At 35.1% G+C, this 23,122-nt stretch overlaps 1 protein-coding gene across 4 annotated transcripts in view; it reads right to left on the bottom strand.

Moving 5' to 3' along the window:
* Positions 1–23,122, bottom strand: part of dntt (deoxynucleotidyltransferase, terminal) — a 144,611-nt gene that overhangs the window by 78,903 nt on the left and 42,586 nt on the right. For all 4 annotated transcript variants that reach the window (XR_009273817.1, XR_009273818.1, XM_058794830.1 and 1 more), the window contains exon 8: positions 8,548–8,650. Coding sequence is in view for 2 of the 4 variants with exons in the window: in XM_058794830.1 (XP_058650813.1) it covers positions 8,548–8,650 (103 nt within the window). In the remaining 2 variants the exon portion in view is untranslated. The remainder of the gene's footprint in view (positions 1–8,547; positions 8,651–23,122) is intronic.

The following is a 23,122-nucleotide window of genomic DNA, read 5'->3' as shown; positions in this document are numbered from 1 at the left end:
TAATAACAATTAAAAAGTAAAGTAAACATCATCCATATGACACAAAGAAATCACTTAAAAGCTTTTCTGAAAAAATATGTTTTAAGAGCAGATTTGAAAACACTAAAAGATTCAGCCTGTCTGATCTCGAAGGAAGAGAATTCCAGAGTTATGGTGCACAAGAAGAAAAGGCCCAATCACCCATAGATCATAAATGAGTAGGGGGGGGTACCACTAAAAGGCCAGAATCAGAGGAACGGAGATCATGACTTGGAGTATAAACAGTTAACAGTTGAGACAAATAATGTGGTGCCAAACCATGCAAAGCCTTATAGGTCAGCATGAGAATTTTAAAATCAATCCGAGACCTGACAGGGAGCCAGTGCAATGACTCTAAAACTGGAGAGATATGCTGGTTTGTCCTGGTCCTTATCAGGATTCTAGCGGCTGAATTTTGAACTGACTGCAGCTTACTTAAGGTGGTTTTAGAAACCCCAGCGAGCAAAGCATTACAGTAATCGATACGAGAAAAAACAAAGTATTTATAAAATTTTCAGCAACCGAAAGGGATAACATAGGACGGACTCTTGCAATGTTTCTAAGATTAACATTTTTTTTTTTTTTTAACTGTATTCTGAACATGAGGATCGAAGGTTAGTTTAGTGTCAAATATCACCCCCAGATTTTAAAATTTATTTTGAAAATCTAAAACCGTACCTTCTATTGTTAAAGCTAACGTACCAGTTTTACTAATTTGATGGGGTGTGCCAATAAGCATTACCTCTGTCTTATCACTATTAAGACAAAGGAAGTTTTGAGACATCCATTTTTTTATCTCTGAAATGTTGTGATCAAGAAAGCCAATAGCTGTGGTATCACCAGGTTTAGTGTGAATGTATGAATCCATGGGAGATGGAAGAGAAAAGCCATAGATGAAGTCGCACAGACCCAGGCAGTTGCTGGTAATTCAAACGCTAAATGTAAAAAATATGACGAGGCATATCTTGCTCTCGGCTTCACTCACCGTGTCTACACCGGATGCTACAGTTGCCGCTACAGCTCAGAGTCCTGCACGGGTCCTGTTTGATAAACCCGCACCCGCCCCGCACCCGCAGTAGTTAACCGAATACCCGACCCGTTATCCGACAGCAACACTAATTTAATTCCGAACCCGACCCGACCCGTTTGACATAAAAACTGCGACCTGAACCGCACCCGCATTAAATCTACATAAGGCAGACAAAACACCTTTATTTTATTTTTAATGTAACAAGCAATTAACAAGTCATTCTGAGTTAATGCGTTAATATTTTAATAATAAATAATAATAAATTTAATAATAACATTTAACACACGCAGCCCAACAAGTTAACAGAGAGAGAGAAAGCACCATTCAACGTGTAAACAATATAAAACTATTGCGGACTAAAGCTTTTATTCAAACTGTGAATAGATTAACTACAGAAAAGCGAGCAAAGAGCGCTCCCTTTAATATAATCACTAGACCTACAGTTGTCAATCAATGTCAATACAGCTGTCGATTGGCTACAGTGCGCAGTGTTTGCAAATCCTGCTGTAGAAGCCCGGTCTTCAGACAGAGCGCGCGAACACAAGCACGGGACAATTTGAAAGGAGCTGCCTATCAGCGTGTACTGGATTAAGTTGAAATAGTCTTGGTTATAATTGAACGCGCAACCCGCCCGTGCCTGTCACCAGTCCAACCCGCACCCGCACCGCACCCGACACGTCAATATTATTCCACCCGTTACGTCAATTTTTGCGGTTCACCCGTCGGGTATGTCCCTCTATGTGCCAGATTTTTTTATAGGTTTTAAAGGGGGGTGACCAAAAAAAGTTTGAGAACCAATGTATTAAAAACTGTATATGATGTAGTGTACAGTATTATGAGACAGAGATTGACTGAGCGAGTGTGATTACCTGCATCTGGCATAGCATTCATTCTTCAGCTCAATCTCATATTCACAATAAATCATTAGTTTGAATGTCTGCTGAGGAAAGCGATATCTTTGTCGAACTATCCTTTCATCTGTTAAGTGTGATTGCTCAATGCATTTGTTGGCTGTGCTTTACAAGGTGTTGTTGAAAGTAAAAATAACTTCCTTGTTTACAACCCCATTTCAGTCTCTTTCAGTTTAAAAGTCTTCACTGCTGACTCTAAAATCTAATGGCAGAACAATGTAACTAAAATCACCATCACGAACACTGTTTCCCAATACTAAATACTATTATTAAATGCTACTATTATTTATATTAAATATTATTTATTGAATAATAATAGTTAAACAACAACAGTTATAAAAAATATATAAATACACACACAGACACACAATTAAACTTTAATTAATTTCCTTAAATTTGCTTCAACTTAATCACCAATTGAACCCTGAATTGAATAAACAAAATTGAAATTGGCATACATTTTACTGAAACTAAACAGATACTGAGAGCACAAACAGACTGTTTTCTGTGGCCTTCGAGACTAGAAACTCTCAATGAACAAAAGATCAGCTCAGCAAACTAAACTGTGATTCACTTTATCAATAAATCTGTCTCCAGCTTCAGTGCCCTGAAGTCCATCATCACTTCATCACTCAGTTTCACAGAAACACTTTACACTTCCACACTACTGTGACATTCAAATCCCTTCTGTCATATCTGAGCACAGATAGAAAGAACAAAGGAGTATAGTTTGTTCTTCTATCCATGTGTTACAGTGATTTTTGTGTTCATCTGCTTCTCCCATTTGCTTTTTTTTTACTTTGACTATCACTCTATACAGACTAACACAATCAGATGCAACAACATTTTCTCAAATATTTATTACCATATATACTGATAAATTGAACATTCACACCAATGACAATGAGAGACTGGATGCTTTCAACTGATTTCTATTGAACTGTCACCAACTGAACTGCAGCTCAAACTATTTCAAATCTAGTGAATTAAGCTACAAATTCGATCATAAAGCACGATGTTTCCATCTAACATGTATTATGAGCTGCAGCTCGTCATATTAATGGAGTGTTTCACTAGTTAGCAGTAAACCTTACAGTTTACTTAGCAGTTACCTCACCTCAATATCTTCCTAGATTTGTGTTGGATGTTGGATGAAATATGGATATTTCATTTGTAAACATCATACTTTTTCAATTATTGCAGTTAATGTCATAAAACTGGCGAGTTAAGTTAAGTCGTGACGTATTGTCAAGTATGGTGACCCATACTCGAAATTGTGCTCTGCATTTAACCCATCCAAGTGCACACACACAGCAGTGAGTAGTGAACAAATGCACACACACAGTGAACACACAACCAGAGCAGTGGGCAGCCTTTGCTCCAGCGCCTGGGGAGCAATTGCTCAAGGGCACCTTAGTCATGGTATCGAAGGTGGAGAGAGTGCTGTTCATTCACAATCCCCACCTTCAATTCCTGCCGGCGCGAGAATCTAACCAGCAACCTTCAGGTTACAAGCCTGACTCCCTAACCATTAGGCCACGACTCCAGTGCTGACAGTGCTGACAGTGTCGTGTAAACATGATGAAGACGCCAAAAGACGAAAAGACAAACCGAATTAAATGAGTGAGTAATTTACGCTTGAACCACTCCGATTGATTCAAACTCGTGACATGATCATTTAGTTCAAGCAATTCACTAGCAAAACCAGATCAATAAAACCATTCCTTTCTTGAATTTTGACATCGCATGTGATGATTTTAAAAAGCAAGTAGTGATGGGTGAAACTGAGCTTTTTGAACTCTGTAAACCTTTTGCATATCAAAATGATTCACGGTTTCGAAGAGCTCCAAGCTGATCCCGTATTGTGAATCATTTGATTCAGATCGGGACTACGGAGCAGGTTTGCAAATCATTTCGCGAATCATTATTCAGATCGGATCTTCGGAGCATGGATCGCGAATCATTTAGTTCAGATCGGGACTATATAACTAGTCTATTATTAAACCTTTAAGGCAGTATAGTTATAAAAACAAAAACATATATATATATATATAATACTAAAACCATGGTTATATTTTCAAAAGGGATGTGTTGCCAGGTTAATACAAAACAGAAAGAAAATTAAATAAATTCACAACTTCACAACAAGGATTCATATGAATATAGAGATGGACAGAGGATAAACAGAGCTTTGGATATTTCCCATATATTAATCTAAAAGACTTTGAATAAAAAAAGAGAGGTTTAGAGCCAGATTTCTATTTATGTATGTGAAATTTAGCTAGCAGGAAACACAATTAAGTTATATTTTCCTACATAATCTTCTGAGTAGTCAAACAATTCAAAGAAAACACCTTTAAAACAGAACGAAAAGACAGTTACAAAAGTGTTTAAAACAAACATGCACAGTTCAGTTGAATGATCAAGTTGACCCTCTTTAGTTTACCCACTTTATGTTGTTAAACTGAATGTACAAAGCAAACTGTTGCTGAAATATCCACAAACTAAAAAACAACACTGAAATAAGAGCGTGCGGTTTATCAGATGTGTGTGAAGGCTGTGTTCGTTACTATAGCAACAGTAGAGATTTCTCAGATTCATAATATTAAAATAAAATGATGTACTGCACATGATTAAAACACCCAGCGTTCTGATGCTGCTGTAATGTTGTGTAATTATTGTCTAATGAATATGCTAAAGCTATTTTTATGAATTATGACTATGTTGGCTACCATAGCTATACATAAAGACTTTAGATGACACAAAACTGTGGTCAAAAGTCTATCATAAATGCAGAAATATTGGGGTGTTGTCTGCTGTTACGTCCCCACCAATGTCAAAATCAAACCTTTGATTTTACCATAGTAAAACTGTTGTTTGTAACCATATAAAGTAGAGCTCATACAACCCCAAACACTGTGTCAAAATCACTATAATGCCTATTGTATTTAAGGGCTGGTCTTGTTTGATTATTTACAAGTCATCACCCTAAAAATCAGGTGTGTTTTCACACTGGTCTCCTGTTTTGTCTTTCTTTCCTGCTCTGCAATCAGCTGCCAAACATTAGAGAAAACAGGAAGTTGTTTATCCACCAACCGCATGAACAGCCCGCTCTGATTGTTTTAAGTGACCATTAAAGGCCTTCTCTGCTAGAACAGGACAATCAAAACCACGAAACATCGATGAAATCACAAAGAGCATCAGACACACTCCAGCACATCTGATGAGAAACTTTCCTCAAGACAATCCATGTGATTTCAGCAAAACACAGCAAGAACCAGTGCTTACATTCACACTTCATCCACAAAAACAACACATTCATATACTCAAACCTCGCAAATCTTAACCCAACCCTCTAAGCATGTGTGGGAAATGAGCTGAATGATCCCACATGCAATATTTAACTTTGACTGAAATATAGATTTTCAACAGTTGTTGACCAAACAACAATTAAACATTAAAATGCTAATTGCCAAAACTAAATAACAAGACAAAAATGTTAAAAAATAAATAAATAATGTTTAATCTGTTTTGTTATTGATTTTTTACATCTACAAGGTTTTCCGGCAAACTAAAGTATAAAACGAAGGAAGGAAGAAATGAATGAATGAATGAACCTAGTGAAAATTAAATTTATTAAAATGTATTTAAAATATAACAAAATAAGTATAACACAAACAAATTGACATATTTACGTGCTTAATAAAATTACCCTGCAATTGTACTTCTGGTATACTTAAAGGTTGCTAAATTGGAACAATTAATTTTGTGCTTAATGCACTTTAATTGTGTGGAAGTAGTGCTGAAGTGTATTTGATTGTGCTACAGTGGAACTATTGCAAGTACACTTCAGGTACACTTTAAATATATTGCATTTAAAGGCCTTTATTATTTAAAGATAGTACAATCCTCATCAATAGTGACATTAAAACACATTTTAGGCTTAATATTAAGAAATGTGCATTGTGCACAAGTAGTACTCCAAATAAAGTTTAATTATAATTTGTATGTTTGTAAGTCTTGAGTGATATGTCAGTAAATATGTTAATAGATTTGAACTATACTTAGTATTAAATAAATGTATTTTAAAAATATGACTTTTTCTACTAGGTGAATGAATGAATGAATGAACTAAAACTACTTAATATTACAAATTAAATTAATAAAAATAATGTTACTAACATACATAAAATAAACAAATATATAACTGTAACCCTAACCCCAAATAAACAAAACAAAAACATAAAACTAAATAATAACCAATTAAATGTATGTGTGTGTGTGTGTGTGTGTGTGTGTGCATTTGTTTATTTGGATCCCCATTAGCCACTACCAAGGTAGTGGCTATTCTTCCTGGGGTCCAACAAGTACAAAAAATAAATTAAACAAATACAAAATACAAAACTACATTAATCCATAACAATAAAAATCAAGTCAATAAAACATTCATACCCAAAATTCATTCAAAACATCAAAATCAATACACACACACACACACCATTAACTATTAAAACCTATTCAAATAAAAACAATTAAATACTAAAAATTTAATTCATATAGGTACTAACATACATATAAAATATATCAATATTATATATACAATATATTTAATATATCATAAACAAACAAAAATAATAAATATTTCTACATATTTACAGGTCTAATTTACAAATTAGAATGTTGTGGAAAAGTTCATTTATTTCAGTAATTCAACTCAAATTGTGAAACTCGTGTATTAAATAAATTCAATGCACACAGACTGAAGTAGTTTAAGTCTTTGGCTCTTTTAATTGTGATGCTTTTGGCTCACATTTAACAAAAACCCACCAATTCAATCTCAACAAATTAGAATATGGTGACATGCCAATCAGCTAATCAACTCAAAACACCTGCAAAGGTTTCCTGAGCCTTCAAAATGGTCTCTCAGTTTGGTTCACTAGGCTACACAATCATGGGGAAGACTGCTGATCTGACAGTTGTCCAGAAGACAATCATTGACACCCTTCACAAGGAGGGTAAGCCACAAACATTCATTACCAAAGAAGCTGGCTGTTCACAGAGTGCTGTATCCAAGCATGTTAACAGAAAGTTGAGTGGAAGGAAAAAGTGTGGAAGAAAAAGATGCACAACCAACCGAGAGAACCGCAGCCTTATGAGGATTGTCAAGCAAAATCCATTCAAGAATTTGGGTGAACTTCACAAGGAATGGACTGAGGCTGGGGTCAAGGCATCAAGAGCCACCACACACAGACGTGTCGAGGAATTTGGCTACAGTTGTCGTATTCCTCTTGTTAAGCCACTCCTGAACCACAGACAACGTCAGGCGTCTTACCTGGACTAAGGAGAAGAAGAACTGGACTGTTGCCCAGTGGTCCAAAGTCCTCTTTTCAGATGAGAGCAAGTTTTGTATTTCATTTGGAAACCAAGGTCCTAGAGTCTGGAGGAAGGGTGGAGAAGCTCATAGCCCAAGTTGCTTGAAGTCCAGTGTTAAGTTTCCACAGTCTGTGATGATTTGGGGTGCAATGTCATCTGCTGGTGTTGGTCCATTGTGTTTTTGAAAACCAAAGTCACTGCACCGTTTACCAAGAAATTTTGGAGCACTTCATGCTTCCTTCTGCTGACCAGCTTTTTAAAGATGCTGATTTCATTTTCCAGCAGGATTTGGCACCTGCCCACACTGCCAAAAGCACCAAAAGCTGGTTAAATGACCATGGTGTTGGTGTGCTTGACTGGCCAGCAAACTCACCAGACCTGAACCCCACAGAGAATCTATGAGGTATTGTCAAGAGGAAAATGAGAAACAAGAGACCAAAAAATGCAGATGAGCTGAAGGCCACTGTCAAAGAAACCTGGGCTTCCACACCACCTCAGCAGCGCCACAAACTGATCACCTCCATGCCACGCCGAATTGAGGCAGTAATTAAAGCAAAAGGAGCCCCTACCAAGTATTGAGTACATATACAGTAAATGAACATACTTTCCAGAAGGCCAACAATTCACTAAAAATGTTTTTTTTATTGGTCTTATGAAGTATTCTAATTTGTTGAGAGAGTGAATTGGTGGGTTTTTGTTAAATGTGAGCCAAAATCATCACAATTAAAAGAACCAAAGACTTAAACTACTTCAGTCTGTGTGCATTGAATTTGTTTAATACACGAGTTTCACAATTTGAGTTGAATTACTGAAATAAATGAACTTTGAGTTGAATTTCAAATATATACTAAAACAAACAAATAAAAACTTTCTTTTTTAAGTCTGTAAGCATTCACCATCAAGGTTTTCACTGCAAATTAAATTACAAGAGAATTCCAAGAAAAAAAAGACTACTAAATACTAGAAACGTAATTAAAAAAGACTTACAATGAAAGTATATATTATATATAATTTCGTTGTAAGTCTTTGTAAAAGATTCACCATCAAGGTTTCCCAAGCAAACCTTTCCAAACTAAAAAGTGTATTTTTCAAAGTAGGTCATCTTTTCTGAAGCGAAACGCGAGGTCATTCATTTTATGCACTGAGAAACTGATTTCAATATTTGGCCAAACTATCTACAGATAAAAGCTTTTTCAGCAGAAGGTGTTTTTGTACCTGGCTTTTGAATCGCTCGATCACCGCGGGCAGAATCACGTCCTCCTGTCCGGCCTCAGGTGTTTTAATGATGAAGTCCACATCGTGCCCGAACTCCTTCCCCCTGCACACACACACACACACACACACACACACATTATACACTGAATGCATGCTCATCTGCATTAAACAGAATCAGACGCAGACAGTGTCAGCGGATCGTATGATGAGACAGTAACAGTACGGGACGAACAGCTCGTTTAATGCCTTTGCCTTTTCTTATTACTCAAATAAGGCATTTGGCCTGCGTCATTAAACTCTCTTCTGCCGGAGCTGTCAGACGCTTATGAGTTTCACTGCTGTGTAGAGAGATTACGAAAATGAGTCTCCAAAACTCAAAGGCTTTGCATGCTCCAAATTCAGGTGGGAGGAAAGAGATATTCAGAGATATAACAGCTCGTGAAGAGGAAAAAATCCATCTTTCACAACAGTTCTGTGTTTAAAATACATCCAATGGCTGTTTAATCAAGTTTAAACTGTAAAATATTTTACAAAACACAATTTATGATAAGCAAAAATGAAAAGAGTAACATACAAGTATATCACACCAATGTGCTGTCCATCAGAAATGAATGATTGAATTATTATTGAAAATAAAAACCCATAAATCATATGACAACATGGCCCGCAGTTCAACATTTCACCTGTAATATATTCAAAACAAAACTGACTCTATAATACATGTTCCTGGTCTTATTGTGAAAAAAAAAATATTTCTGAGTACATTTCTAAATGCTTTTTTAAATAAATAAATGAATACATAAATTAAAAATATTCTAAATAAATCTATTTCTAAATGAATACATGAATACATGTTCTCTTTAATTTGTACCTTTTTTAAAATAAACATTTATAAATCAATAAATTGCAAAATACATTTCATGTACATTTCTAAATAAAACATACTGTAAATAAATTTCTAAACAACTAAACTTCATTATATACCAAATAAAAAAAATACTCTAAATAAACAGAGCAGATAAATAAATAAATACATTTCTGTTTTTAAAAGTAAATGTACAAGTTTCTTTCTTAGTAAATACATTTTAAATAATCTACAAATAATCGAAATAAATAAATACATTTCTAAAAAAAAAAAATCAAATGTTTCTAATTCAATAAATAACATTTCTAATTAAAAACAATATTCTAAATAAATACATTCTAAATCAATAAATTACTAAATAAAATCATTCTAAACACTTTTCTAAATAAATAAATACATTTCTAAATAAGTGAACCAAATAAATATCTACATTCTAAATAAAAAAATAAATACACACAGTCACACATAAACACATAAACAACCTCTGTAATCTTTCATCTTTCTAGTCTATTATCTCAATCATTCACCATCAAATCAATTCATGATGGATAAAAACAAGTCTTGACCAAATTATATTTTTAATCTTGTGGTTTCATTGTGTTCAATTGTTTACATCTACAAAAAAAAAAAAAAAAAAAAAAAAATTTAAATATGATGCTGGAATTTAAGCTTGGAGGACAGAATTCAATAAAAACGCATCCATTTAACAGCAATTTTGAGCTGAATGAAACCAGCTTACAAAACACCTGTGAGGGACTTTTGACTCGGAATACTATAGTTACTGAAATACAGCCTTGGTCTCCCTTATATATAGATAGACATGATGATGTATATTACATCTGACATATTTGAATGGATCAGATGGTGCCACATTCACGTCAAGGACCATCGGAAGCCATAAAAGCCGAACACTGTAAATGTACACTTGAGCCAACACGAATGAGTCTGAGCAGCAGAACAGCCCGTGAATGCGAGTTTGTCTGGTTTTAAAGGCAGGCGCTGGAAGTGAAAAACACAAGCGTAGGCACAGTTCGACGGATAAGAGGCTCTCAAAACTCAGAACTTGCATTTCTCTTTTCTCCTGCTCGCAGATGTAGTGCCGAATAAACAGTACTTCATATAACCCAACGTCAGGCTGCTATTAAATGCTGCTTTTCGTACAAAACCGCAAAGTAAGAGAACAGCTATATTCGTCCACTTTTTAAGAATTCATGCAGCTTGCAAATTATTTAGTGCAGGCGTTGTTTAGAAATGAGCTATTTACTGCCGGATCCAATATTGAGTTGAGAGAAAACTGCAGTGAACTCTGAGCCACTTGTTTTTCATGAGTAGGCACAGATTTATAGCTTGACAAACTGCTTTCCTATAATACAAAACACCTGCGGCTCTGTTCCAATACCTCCTGAGCCTACACTACACGGGCAGCATCCATACATGAAATGACCAGATTGAGACACTCTAATATTAATATACTCTAAGATTATTCTTATGAATTATATTATTCATATATATATATATATATATATATATATATTATTTAAAATAATAATAAATAAATACAATTCTAAATACATTTCTTATTAATACATTTCTAAGTTCATAAATAAATAAATTACATTTCTAAATAATCAAATTGGATGTCTAAATAAATTAATTTCTTAATGAATAAATTTGTAAATACATAACACTTCTAAATAAACAAAGAAATAAATACATCTCCAAACAAATTCATTTCTAAAATAAAGTTTCTAAATAAAAACAAATTTTCTAAATAAATACAAATATATTTCTCTTTTCCAAAACCTAGTGAGCAGCTTTGATAATTTCTGAATAAAAAAAAAAAACAGCATTTTAAACAAATGTCTAAATATTTAAATAAAAATAAGTTTCCCTGTTTCAAAAAATGTGTACTGCCTACATGGGCAGCATCCCAGATGAATAAATACTTTTATAAATAAAAAAAGTCTACATAAATATCTAAATATTTTTTTCTAAATGTGTTAATAAACAAATATATAAATAGATACCTAAAATTAATACATTTCTAAACAAAGAAATTTCTTAATAAATACATTTCTAAATAAATAAAAATAAAATTGATAAATAAACAAATAAATTAAAATACATTTCTAAATAAATACATTTCAAAAATAAATAACATAATAAATTCCTAAACAATATATTTCTAAATAAATAACTAGCATCCTAAATACATTTCTAAAAAATAAACAAAAACACATCTCTCTGTTCCAAAACTTAGTGAGCAGCCTTGCTGTCTAATGCATGAGAAGCATCCTAAATGAAATGACTGAATTGAGACACTCTACATACTCAAACAGTGCTTTTTACATTGTCACCAATTGATTGTGAAATGTGTTTGATGTTTGCATGTTCCAAAGTTAATACAGTACTATTAGTATATAAACAGACTATTTTCATGCTCATAAATAAGTGTTATTAAAGCCCAAAGCATCTCTACACTGGTACATGAACACAAATGTTTAGAGCAATGTACACTGGATTTCATGCATGGCTGAACATCTCAGCCGAAGTAAACTTCTGGAGACTCTTAATGGAGCTGTTCATGTAAATGTGTGTGTTCATGTGACAGGAACTGGCTTCAATCTTCCAGGCAGAACACAGAAAATGAAAGAGCAATGAATGAACCCGAGCCGCGCTGCTGTACGCGATTACAGAGGCAGTATGTCGCTGGTTTTTGATCCAGACTTCAGAAAGCAGACCTCAGAAGATACTACTAAACCTTCTTCAAACCAGCTACGCCGATGGACCACACGCCGGCTCCGGTCCACCTCCTCTGATGGAGATCCGTCAGATGCAAAGTCAAAACATCGCACACTTAAGTTAACATGTAAGAGAGAACAAATGAATCCTGGATCAGCCAGAAGCAGCGTTTGATCCTGCTGCTGCCTTCAAGTCCTCCTGGAGGTTCCTTCTTATGAGTTCAGAAATGGTGATTATGAAACGACCACGATTTTAACAGAAATAAAATGTATGCGTTGGGTAATTTTAGATTTCTTACTCTTTTTTTTTTCTCTCCTTTTTTAACATATTTTTGGAAAACAAGTCATTATTATATTATATTATATTATATTATATTATATTATATTATATTATATTATATTATATTATATTATATTATATTATATTATATTATATTATATTATATTATATTATATTATATATTTTAAGTTCTTATTTTAATCTCACTTCAGGTTTTGGTAGTTTTGTTATGTGCTTTTGTCTTTTTATAGTTTTAGGTGTTTTTAACATTTCTATTTAGAAATAAACTGCATGTGTTGGATAATTTTATGTTTACTCTTTTGTCTTTTCTTTTTTAGCATATATTTGAAAAATAAGTCATTATTTTAGTATTATTCATATAATATTCTAGAATTATTATATTATATAAATATAATATTTTTTAGTTTTAGATGAAAGTATTTAATCATATTTTCATTTAGCTTTTATTTTTATATCCTTAGTTTTCATTTTAAATGTAGGCTAGGTTCTCATTTTGTTATGTGCTTTTTGTTCTTTTATTTATTTTTTTTTTTATTTTTTTTATTTTTTCTATTTATCTTTCATTAATTTTTCAATTTCAGTTATAGCTTTAGTCATTTTAGTAGTTCAACCTAAATGTATTTATTTCAATTAGTCGTCAAGGGAACATTTCTAATTTTTGTTTACATTTTTCATTTAATAATTATTCTTTTATGGTTTTTATTTTTTTATTTTTTTATTCAAACTAACGAAAAGTTTGAATAGTTTTAGTTAACAATAAGCTTGTTTATTGTTTGGAGAGAAAAATAAAACTGAGGAAAAAAGTCACAATGAATTATTTTCATTTCATTTAGAAACTACAATCTTGCAAACTTTTAACTTAAACATGTATTTTAGGAACTCCACTCCACGACAAATTCTTCAAATTAAACGATATTCAAAACAAAACAAGAATGAAAAATATACGTTTAAAACAAACAAATTATAGTTGCAGTTATTATAAATCAAAGACAACTTTTTTTTTTCAGTACAAATCCAAATGTGCACTTTGTGCATGTTTTGAATGCTTGACATTAAATGCATTAGTTACTTTGAAATATAAATCTCACGTTTCAAATGATTAAAAACCATGACTTATACTCCAGAGAATACTTACAAACAAACAAACACTGGATGCTGCACTAGTGCAATTTCATCATTAGCATGCTGTCAGAAAGAATAAGAGTAAATGCAATCTGTCATAAACCTGCTAAATAAGCAGTTTTGGTTCAGATCTATCAAAATTCTTCAAACTAAACTGTATCATCAACATTCACAATCACACTTCATGATCAATACCAAATTAGCATCCACTACTATCGTCATTATGGTGGCGCTCTTCTGAGCTTTTCAAGTAAATACAATCATTCCGACGTGTCTTGAAGGCAGCATTAGTCTTTCACACTATAGCTAATGGCAACAGAGTGAAACCGAGTGAAAAGAGAAGGTCTCACGGGTCATTTTAGAGCAGTTTATTGAGTGGGTGAGCGATGTGACAGTGTTCATTTAGAACTCAACAAGCCTTGCTAATGTGCTAAAGTTCAGCGCTGGTGTGTGGGAGTTCAGCTTATCATGGAGCTGCATTAGCAGTCACTTCTAAACACAAAAACACGCATATAAACCCATTGCTAAACAAAAAATATTAGCTTTAAAAGGTATACTAATGCTGCAGTTCAGACAGTTAGGACACAATGACGAACGCTGAAGTGCAGAAGGTCGCATTATATTTGAGTAATTTTAATGGCTAAATGTCTTTGCATGTAAGCATATGTTTTGCATTTGCATTCAAAAAATGGACATTTTACTCACTGTATTGTAATTCAAACCTGAATGAGATGTCAATGCAGCAGAAACATAGCAAAAAAACAGACTCAAAAAGTCACTTTCTATTGGAAAGTGAATTTTAGACATTATTTACTGAAAATCGTCCATTATGCAATAGCTTTCAAATCTCATTTGCACTTGCATACATTAAAACACGGTTATTCAAGACTGTTCTGCTAGGTTTGACATATTGATTTATAGAATCAAACGCATAGCAATGCCACAGCAATCTACCAGAATACCCCAGCAAGCGCATAGCAACATCATAGCAATCTAGAACCTGAATTCCGGAAATGTTGGGACATTTTTTAAATTTGAATAAAATGAAAACTAAAAGACTTTCAAATCACATGAGCCAATATTTTTTACACAATAGAACATAGATAACATAAATGTTTAAACAGAGAAATTTTACAGAGCAGAGGCTCTCCAATCTGTGAAAGACACCACAGCAATCTCCCACAACACCCTGGCGACCACATAACAACACTATAATGTCCCACAACACCCCAGCAACAGTATAGCAACACTGTAATGTCCTGCAGCACCCCAGCAACCGCATAGCAACACCATAGCAATCTACCACAACACCCTGGCAACCACATAGCAACACTATAATGTCCCATAACACCCTGGCAACTGCACAGCAACACCATAGCAATCTACCACAACACCCCAGAAACCACATAGCAACACCATAGCAATCTTCCACAATACCCCGGAAACTGCACAGCAACACCATAGCAATCTCCCACAACACCCCAGAAACCACATAGCAACACCATTGCAATCTCCCACAACACCCCAGAAACCACATAGCAACACCATAGCAATCTACCACAACACCCTGGCAACCACATAGCAACACTATAATGTCCCATAACACCCTGGCAACTGCACAGCAAGACCATAGCAATCTCCCACAACACCCCAGAAACTGCACAGCAAGACCATAGCAATCTCCCACAACACCCCAGAAACCACATAGCAACACCATAGCAATCTCCCAGAACACCCCGGCAACTGCACAGCAACACCATAGCAATCTACCACAACACCCCAGAAACCACATAGCAACACCATAGCAATCTTCCACAATACCCCGGAAACTGCACAGCAACACCATAGCAATGTACCACAAAACCCCAGAAACCACATAGCAACACCATAGCAATCTTCCACAATACCCCGGCAACTGCACAGCAACACCATAGCAATCTACCACAACACCCCAGAAACCACATAGCAACACCATAGCAATCTCCCACAACACCCCGGCAACTGCACAGCAACAGCATAGCAATCTCCCACAACACCCCAGAAACCACATAGCAACACCATAGCAATCTTCCACAATACCCCGGAAACCACATAGCAACACCATAGCAATCTCCCACAACACCCCGGCAACTGCACAGCAACACCATAGCAATCTACCACAAAACCCCAGAAACCACATAGCAACACCATAGCAATCTCCCACAACACCCTGGCAACCGCATAGCAACACAATAACAATGTGTATTAGAAACAGAGCTAATTTTAGACACTATTTATTGAATATGTTACACTATGCAGCAGCTCTAGAATCAAACACAGTTCTGGCAGGTTTGATGTCAAACTGATTTTGCGCGTCTGGTGTCCATTTGCACCTGAACATTTTCTGAACAGCATGAAACTTTTATGATGCTTCGTTGTCATTTTTGGAGCCTGACATGCCTATTTTATTTCATTTTTAAGGAAAAAAAGCCATGTGAACTTCTTCTGTTCTTCTGAACTTGTTCTACAAAATAAAGAAAGTCCCATGGGTACAGCATGAAAGCGAGTAAATTATGACAGAAAGTTTATTTTTGGGTGAACTCGTCTAATACGGGTAACTGTATAATATAATCGCTAATACACACTGTAAGTCTTTCAGAAAGTGCAAACCCATACGGCTGAACTGGTACCGCACACCCATAAAGAGTTCCTGAAAATCACTCTGGAATTACTAGATATTACATGACAGCTATTTATTTGCTGTCATAGTGAAATACGCTGGTGTTAGAGACGGCATTCTGCTTTTCAGACATCACACATCTTTAGAAGAGCTTAAATGCTGAAATGCTAAATTAAACCCCTCTGACTTCTGTCACTTTCACAGGCTAAAAATACGGAGATGAGAGAGAGAAGATGAGACTGCAAGAAGAAGAGTGACGCATGAGTCTTCATCAAACACACAGCTCTTACACAGGAATAACAGCTCTTACTAAACTCATTCATGAAATCAGTGATTAGAAGCGTTTGCCAAGCCAACCACTATTACTATTAATGGTCATATTAAAAAACAACAACAAACGATTAGACTTTTCACTTGACACAGTAACAAATCACTTAAAATATTAATAACTACATAACCATAATCTCAATCACACAGCAACACTAAAGTAAACCCCTATAACACTCTAGCAACTGCATAGCAACACCATAGTGATCTCCTACAACACCATACAGTACTAACTGCATAGGAACACCATAGTAATCTCCTACAACACTCTAGCAATGGCTAGCAACACCAGAGTAACCCATACAACACTCTAGCAACTGCATAGAAACACCAGAGTGACCCCCTACAACACTCTAGCAACTGCATAGCAACACCAGAGTAACCCATACAACACTCTAGAAACTGCATAGCAACACCAGAGTAACCCATACAACACTCTAGCAACTGCATAGCAACAGAGTAACCGCCTACAACACTCTAGCAACTGCATACCAACACCAGAGTAACCCATACAATACTCAGCAACTGCATAGCAACACCAGAGTAACCCCTACAACACTCTAGCAACTGCATAAACACCATAATAATCTCCTACAACACCATACAGTACTAACTGCATAGGAACGCCACAGTAATCTCCTACAACACTCTAGCAATGGCTAACAACACCAGAGTAACCCATACAACACTCTAGAAACTGCATAGCAACACCAGAGTAACCCCCTACAATACTCTAGCAACTGCATAGAAACACCAGAGTAACCCATACAACACTCAGCAACTGCATAGCAACACTCTAGAAACCTCATAGCAGCACCATAACAATCTCCCATAACACCTTAGTAACATAGCAATACCGTAGTAACATCCCATAGTGATGGTGGTGACTTAGCAAGGAAGAACACGCCTCACAATTTCTTTTCCCAGCTTTCAGAGTTTAGTAAAAATTCAGTTTCAATCCAATATTGCAATGTGGTACACATTAGTTGTAATATCTGCTGTGAGCCGCTCAGGACAGTGCAGTAATTTCTGTGGGTAATTGATCAGAGAGGCGTCACACCTCAGTTATCCGCGTTCCTTTTCATTTCTAATGAACCGTACTGAAACGCACCGCCGCTTTAAGCACATCTTTTTTTTTGGTGAGAATCCTCCATCTGCATTTCGCTGCACCGGCACAATTCAGCCGACTGCACACGCTAAAACCATCAGCATTAATTCACTTTACCTCCTATCAGCTCAAATAACGCGCTAATGTGGGACAAATGTTCTGTCCTGCTACAGCGGAGCGGCTATGAGTCCTGCTTTCATTTCACTTACAGACGTCAGTCAAACACAAGCACTGACTTCAGTCTGTCTCAATCTCACGCTCGTCTCATCTGAGCTCAAACGGTGTATCAGGTGATGTCGAAAGAACTGATTAATGGCCTTTTCAAAAGCATAAGAAAGAGTCACACAAAAAATATTAGTAAGCTGGTTGTTTTTCCTCATCCAAAGTTTAACTAATAGACATCATTACTTTAATTTTCAAACTCAGTATGTCTCTTCAGTTAAGGAATAAATTGAATGGAACACAATACGTCAATATGGTCTCTAAACAAAAATGTCTTGTATTATCACCACTTTAAAGGGGACATCGGATGCAAAATTTACTTTTATATGGTGTTTGCATATAAATGTGTCTTAGCAGTGTGTGGAAACAACCAACCCACAATAAAAAAATACATCCATTTTTTTTAAATGCCCAAAAAACCTAAACAGTCTCAATTATCAAGCCGTTATCAAGCCGTTTTGATTTTCTGAGCAGTATGACATCATACTGCTCAGGCCCCGCCCACGACCAATGACAGACTCTCCCGTATTAGCATATCTCTGTAATTTGCCATTTGTTCAGTGCTTGAGCAGCTGTAGCTCGTAAGCACTGCAAGTGTTTTGTAGTTGGATGTAAGAGTGAACATAAGGCCAGTTTCACAACGCAAGTGTGAGTGGCAGCGTTTATTTTATTTTTGCATGCACTGAAACGGGTCGCTGTGAACAGAGCTGCTTTTGACAAGGTAAAAAAGGTGTTGTTTTACATAACCATTAAGGAATTTTAACCAAAGTATGTTGCAGACATTTCATGAAGACCTAAAGCATCATACTTACAACTTATGGAAAATCGGCATCTGATGTCCCCTTTAAAGGTTGAAAATCCAATTTAAACATAGCTTATATTATATTATACATACACACACATATACATATATATTATATAAGTAATATAATATAATATATGTATTAAGTCTTGTTTTATAAGAAAATTATCAGACAGATCAATTATGTTGATATATATTTGTTTTTGTTTTAGGCATAATCAATATATATATATTTTTGTTTGTTTGTTTGTTTGTTTTATTTATCCAATCATTCATTCGTTCATCCATTTGTTCGTTGGTTTGTTTTCAGTGCATGCAACATTTTAATACCTTGAATTTAAGTCTTTCATTTGTGGAAACACCCAAAACAACTGTTTTAAAAATGATATGTTTGTTTGTTTTGTTTTGCTTTTTGTTTGTTTTAATAGTATTTAATTAATTATTTGCTTTTCATCAACTCACAATTTTTAGTTTGGGAAACCTGGTCTTATTTCATTAGACTTTCTGCTCCAGTTTAAGACCTTTTTAGGCCCTTGATTTGTGGAGGGGCGAATTAAAATTTATAAAGACCTTTTGAAGACTCACAGAAACCCTGTGTTAAACATGATCCATTATCTAGGATTTAATCATTAATTTCGCTTTCCACTAGTTTGGGAAACCTGGTCTTATGTAATGACATCTAGACATTTGTAAGTGTAGATTTCATGGCCGCTGTATGACTGCCAAAGCATTAATGAATGATTCATGTCGATCCACCTGCAGTTGAACAAACATCTCTTCAGAAGCGAAGACTCATGGGCTGCAGGAACCCCTGCCATCTCACCGCACTCGGCTGTGAAGTCTGTCACAGTGTATATCCTGATCCTCTGTAGATGTTAAAGCAGAAACTATTCGTACGGCACACAGAGGTAAATCCAGACATCACTAAAACCGTCACGGCCAACATGCGAAGCCTGCCGAAGTTCAAATAGCAGATTTCGACAGAGCTTAGCCTCGACAGAGCTGTAGATTTGCATTTTGAGCCGTAAAGTTTTTGAAGACTGTTTTGGATGTAAACATGATGTTTTCTCGCTGTTGTAATCCTGTTACACTGATGCTCAGTCACATTAGTCATCCTGAGATATAGAGAAGTGTCATGTGAGGAAAACTCATATAGCACCCGTGACTAATAGCTCTATAGTCAAAACCTCGCTGAATTCAACAAGCTCGCTCAATTACACCCTCCGTCAATGTCAGATGTCAGCTCCTGATGAATGCAGCGGCTGACGCACAGTTTTACAGAGGATTGGGATGGCTCTATCGAGCAACAAAATCTGGGCATTTATTTATTTATATAGGTTTATTTTTTGCAGATGCACCACAGTCAAGCACTGAAGGTCTGAGATGGTTTGATATCTATTTATAATCGGCTTCAATTGTGTTGCAGCGCTGCATTATTCACAACCGCCCCTTCAATACAATTCATATCAGCTATCACAAATCACAATCACACAAAGAGTACTAAACATGGCATGAACATCATCTAACGGAGAACAGAGACACTAAAATAAATATATATATATATATATATATATATATATATATATATATACACACTGAACAAAATTATAAACGCAACACTTTTGTTTTTGCCCCCATTTTTCATGAGCTGAACTCAAAGATCTAAGACTTTTTCTATGTACACAGAAGGCCTATTTCTCTCAAATATTGTTCACAAATCTGTCTAAATCTGTGTTAGTGAGCACTTCTCCTTTGCCGAGATACTCCATCCACCTCTGGAGTGAAACTGGTCGAGAAAATATATTACAAAAATAAAACAACATTACTAAATATGACATTAAAAGTATAAAAGTCACTCGTTTTTGTAAAGTAACACTGTCCAACAGTGAACAGTTGAAGAAAATCATGGCGTTATTGACTAATTATAAAGCAAGTATATAACTCACCCATTTAGATAGGCTATCATTTCTTTGTCACGTCAAAATAAAAATTGAAATGGCCAGAAAACGTGATGACTGTGTCAGTTTTTAGTGAGCATTCAGCTTGATCAAATAAAATATGTATTTTTGTGCTTTTATGACGATGAAATAAGTTGACTATTAAAAAGAACAGCTGAACATCAGTTCACAAATAAAAAAAACACACTGTCTATTTACACTAAGTGCAAATAGCCCGCCTTGTTGGCAGAGGCTATTTGCACTAACTCCGCCCACCAGCGTAAGATTACTTCAAAAGACGATAATCTTTTAACAGGTTCAGTGGCGTAGATGGTAAAGCTCCTGCAGAAGTAATTTTTGACGCGATCGACCCGGGTTCAAATCCGGCACTTACAGATATAAGTAGCATATCACTAATAAAATACTGCTATTAATAAATAATTAATAAATGCTGTAGAAGTATTGTTCATTCTTAGTTCATGTTAAATAAAGTAGTTCAATAATGTTAACTAATGAAACCTAATTGTAAAGCGTTTTCAAAATATTGTTTAAAATGTTACTTTAGTTATTATTTTGGAATAAATGTAAAAATACATAAAACACTAGGAAATGTATAATTAGTATTTAAAATATTAAATAAAATAAAAAATTATGTTAATCAAATACAAAATAGAATTATATTTGTTCTCTATTCTTTATGTAATGTTTATTTAACCAAGAAAATGTGACAACATTAAGTGTAGCAGGAACATGAATTTATATATATATATATATATATATATATATATATATATATATATATATACACATATACTATATACTGCATATAACGGCTTCTCCATTTTAAAACACCACCGCACGCCTGTGATATGAATGCATATGTGTGTAACACACACACACACATACATATACATATGAAGAGTTTATTTGCAAAACCAGATAACTCAATTTATTTAAAATTTTCAAAAATCATGTTTTTATTATGTTATCATGTTTTTATTGTGTTAGTTAAGTGTATTTTTTTTGTTATTTTTACTTAATCAAAATAACGCAACTGCAGTTTGATTAAGATTAATTGGAATGAATTAATCCATATAAATAAATATATAAAGGAAGAGAATATGTTACATTAAAAATCTCTCTCTCTCTCTCTCTCACACACACACACACACACACACACACATACATATAGTGTAAAATAAATATATACTGTATAAAGACATGCGTTTAAACAAACAAATTGTTTTATAGGTGATTACTAGGCAGTTGCTAAGGTGTTCTGAGCAGTTGCTAAGCAGTTGATACAGCATGATCCATCGACAGAGAGCCAGACTCAGAAGACTCCATTAGTGTAAGTCTGAGGGATTTCTGGGATATTTCATTATCTGCTTGAAGTCTGATCAGTAAGAACAAGATAAAACATCCAAAGTCAGAACAGGCTGGAGGTCTGCGGTGAGTCTGCTTGCTCCACGAGGATTCAGAGTCAGACATCTCGCTCTTGAGAGAAGCCTGAGGCCAGTTTTCACACTAGCAGTATGTTAGCTCACATAATAAATCAAACACACGCTTCAGTTTGAGTTTGTGTCTGACTATCGTGAAGCCGATAAAACAAACGCATCACACCTCATTAACACCGCGAGAGTCACTGACGTCACGAAAAGTCACGGTCTCCAGTTCTTCGAGTTTCTATAAAACACTGTCGCATCTTCAGAAAGGCTTCTGTTTTCGCTTGCGCTGCATCTGTCATTTGTTGTGTAGGAGAGGCACGGTTGTGACATCTGTTCAGCCCGAGCTAATAATATCTCTCACACGGCAAGAACATCAACAAGATTTACAAAGCAAATAAGATATAAAAAGCCAGCCTGAAATAAACCACTACCGACAAGATAAACCAGTTTACTGACAAGGTGCACGGTGATAGTGCTGTTTTCACTTTAACAAACGTATCTGCGTGTCAGGACCATGTTATCTGGGAATAACGGCACCGTATCGCAACTAAACAGATGTAAAAGCATCTGGAATTCTGCACTGGTCTTATTCATCAGAGTGTAGGTACATTATTACTTTCCAAAAGCATCAGTCTTTAAAAGAATGTCATTAGGCTATGGAAGCACAGCTAGTTGTGCCACAGAATAAAAATGCTGGGTTAAATACAACCCAGTGCTGGGTAAGATATGGATATGTTTTCAACCAACAGTTGGGTTAAATGTTTAACCCAACCTTCTGGGCAATAACCCAATCGCTGGGTCAAAACAACACAATCGCTGGGTTTGTCCATATTTTACCCAGCACTGGGTTGTATTTAACCCAGCATTTTTTAGAGTGTAATTTCAACTTTTTCCTCACTCAGTTCTATAGTAATAATAATAATAAATAAACTCAAATTTCTGAAAAGAAATGTTCAAATAGTGCAATATAATCTTGAAAAAATGTGAAATGTCCAAATTGTTCATTTTTGAGAAGGAACGTCCAAATTATTATATAAACTACA

The sequence above is a fragment of the Onychostoma macrolepis genome, chromosome 13 (assembly GCF_012432095.1).
Source record: "Onychostoma macrolepis isolate SWU-2019 chromosome 13, ASM1243209v1, whole genome shotgun sequence".
NCBI classification, from domain to species: Eukaryota; Metazoa; Chordata; class Actinopteri; order Cypriniformes; family Cyprinidae; genus Onychostoma; species Onychostoma macrolepis.
The sequence above is the reverse complement of the archived record's forward strand: the minus strand, read 5'-3'. Positions and strand labels throughout refer to the sequence as shown.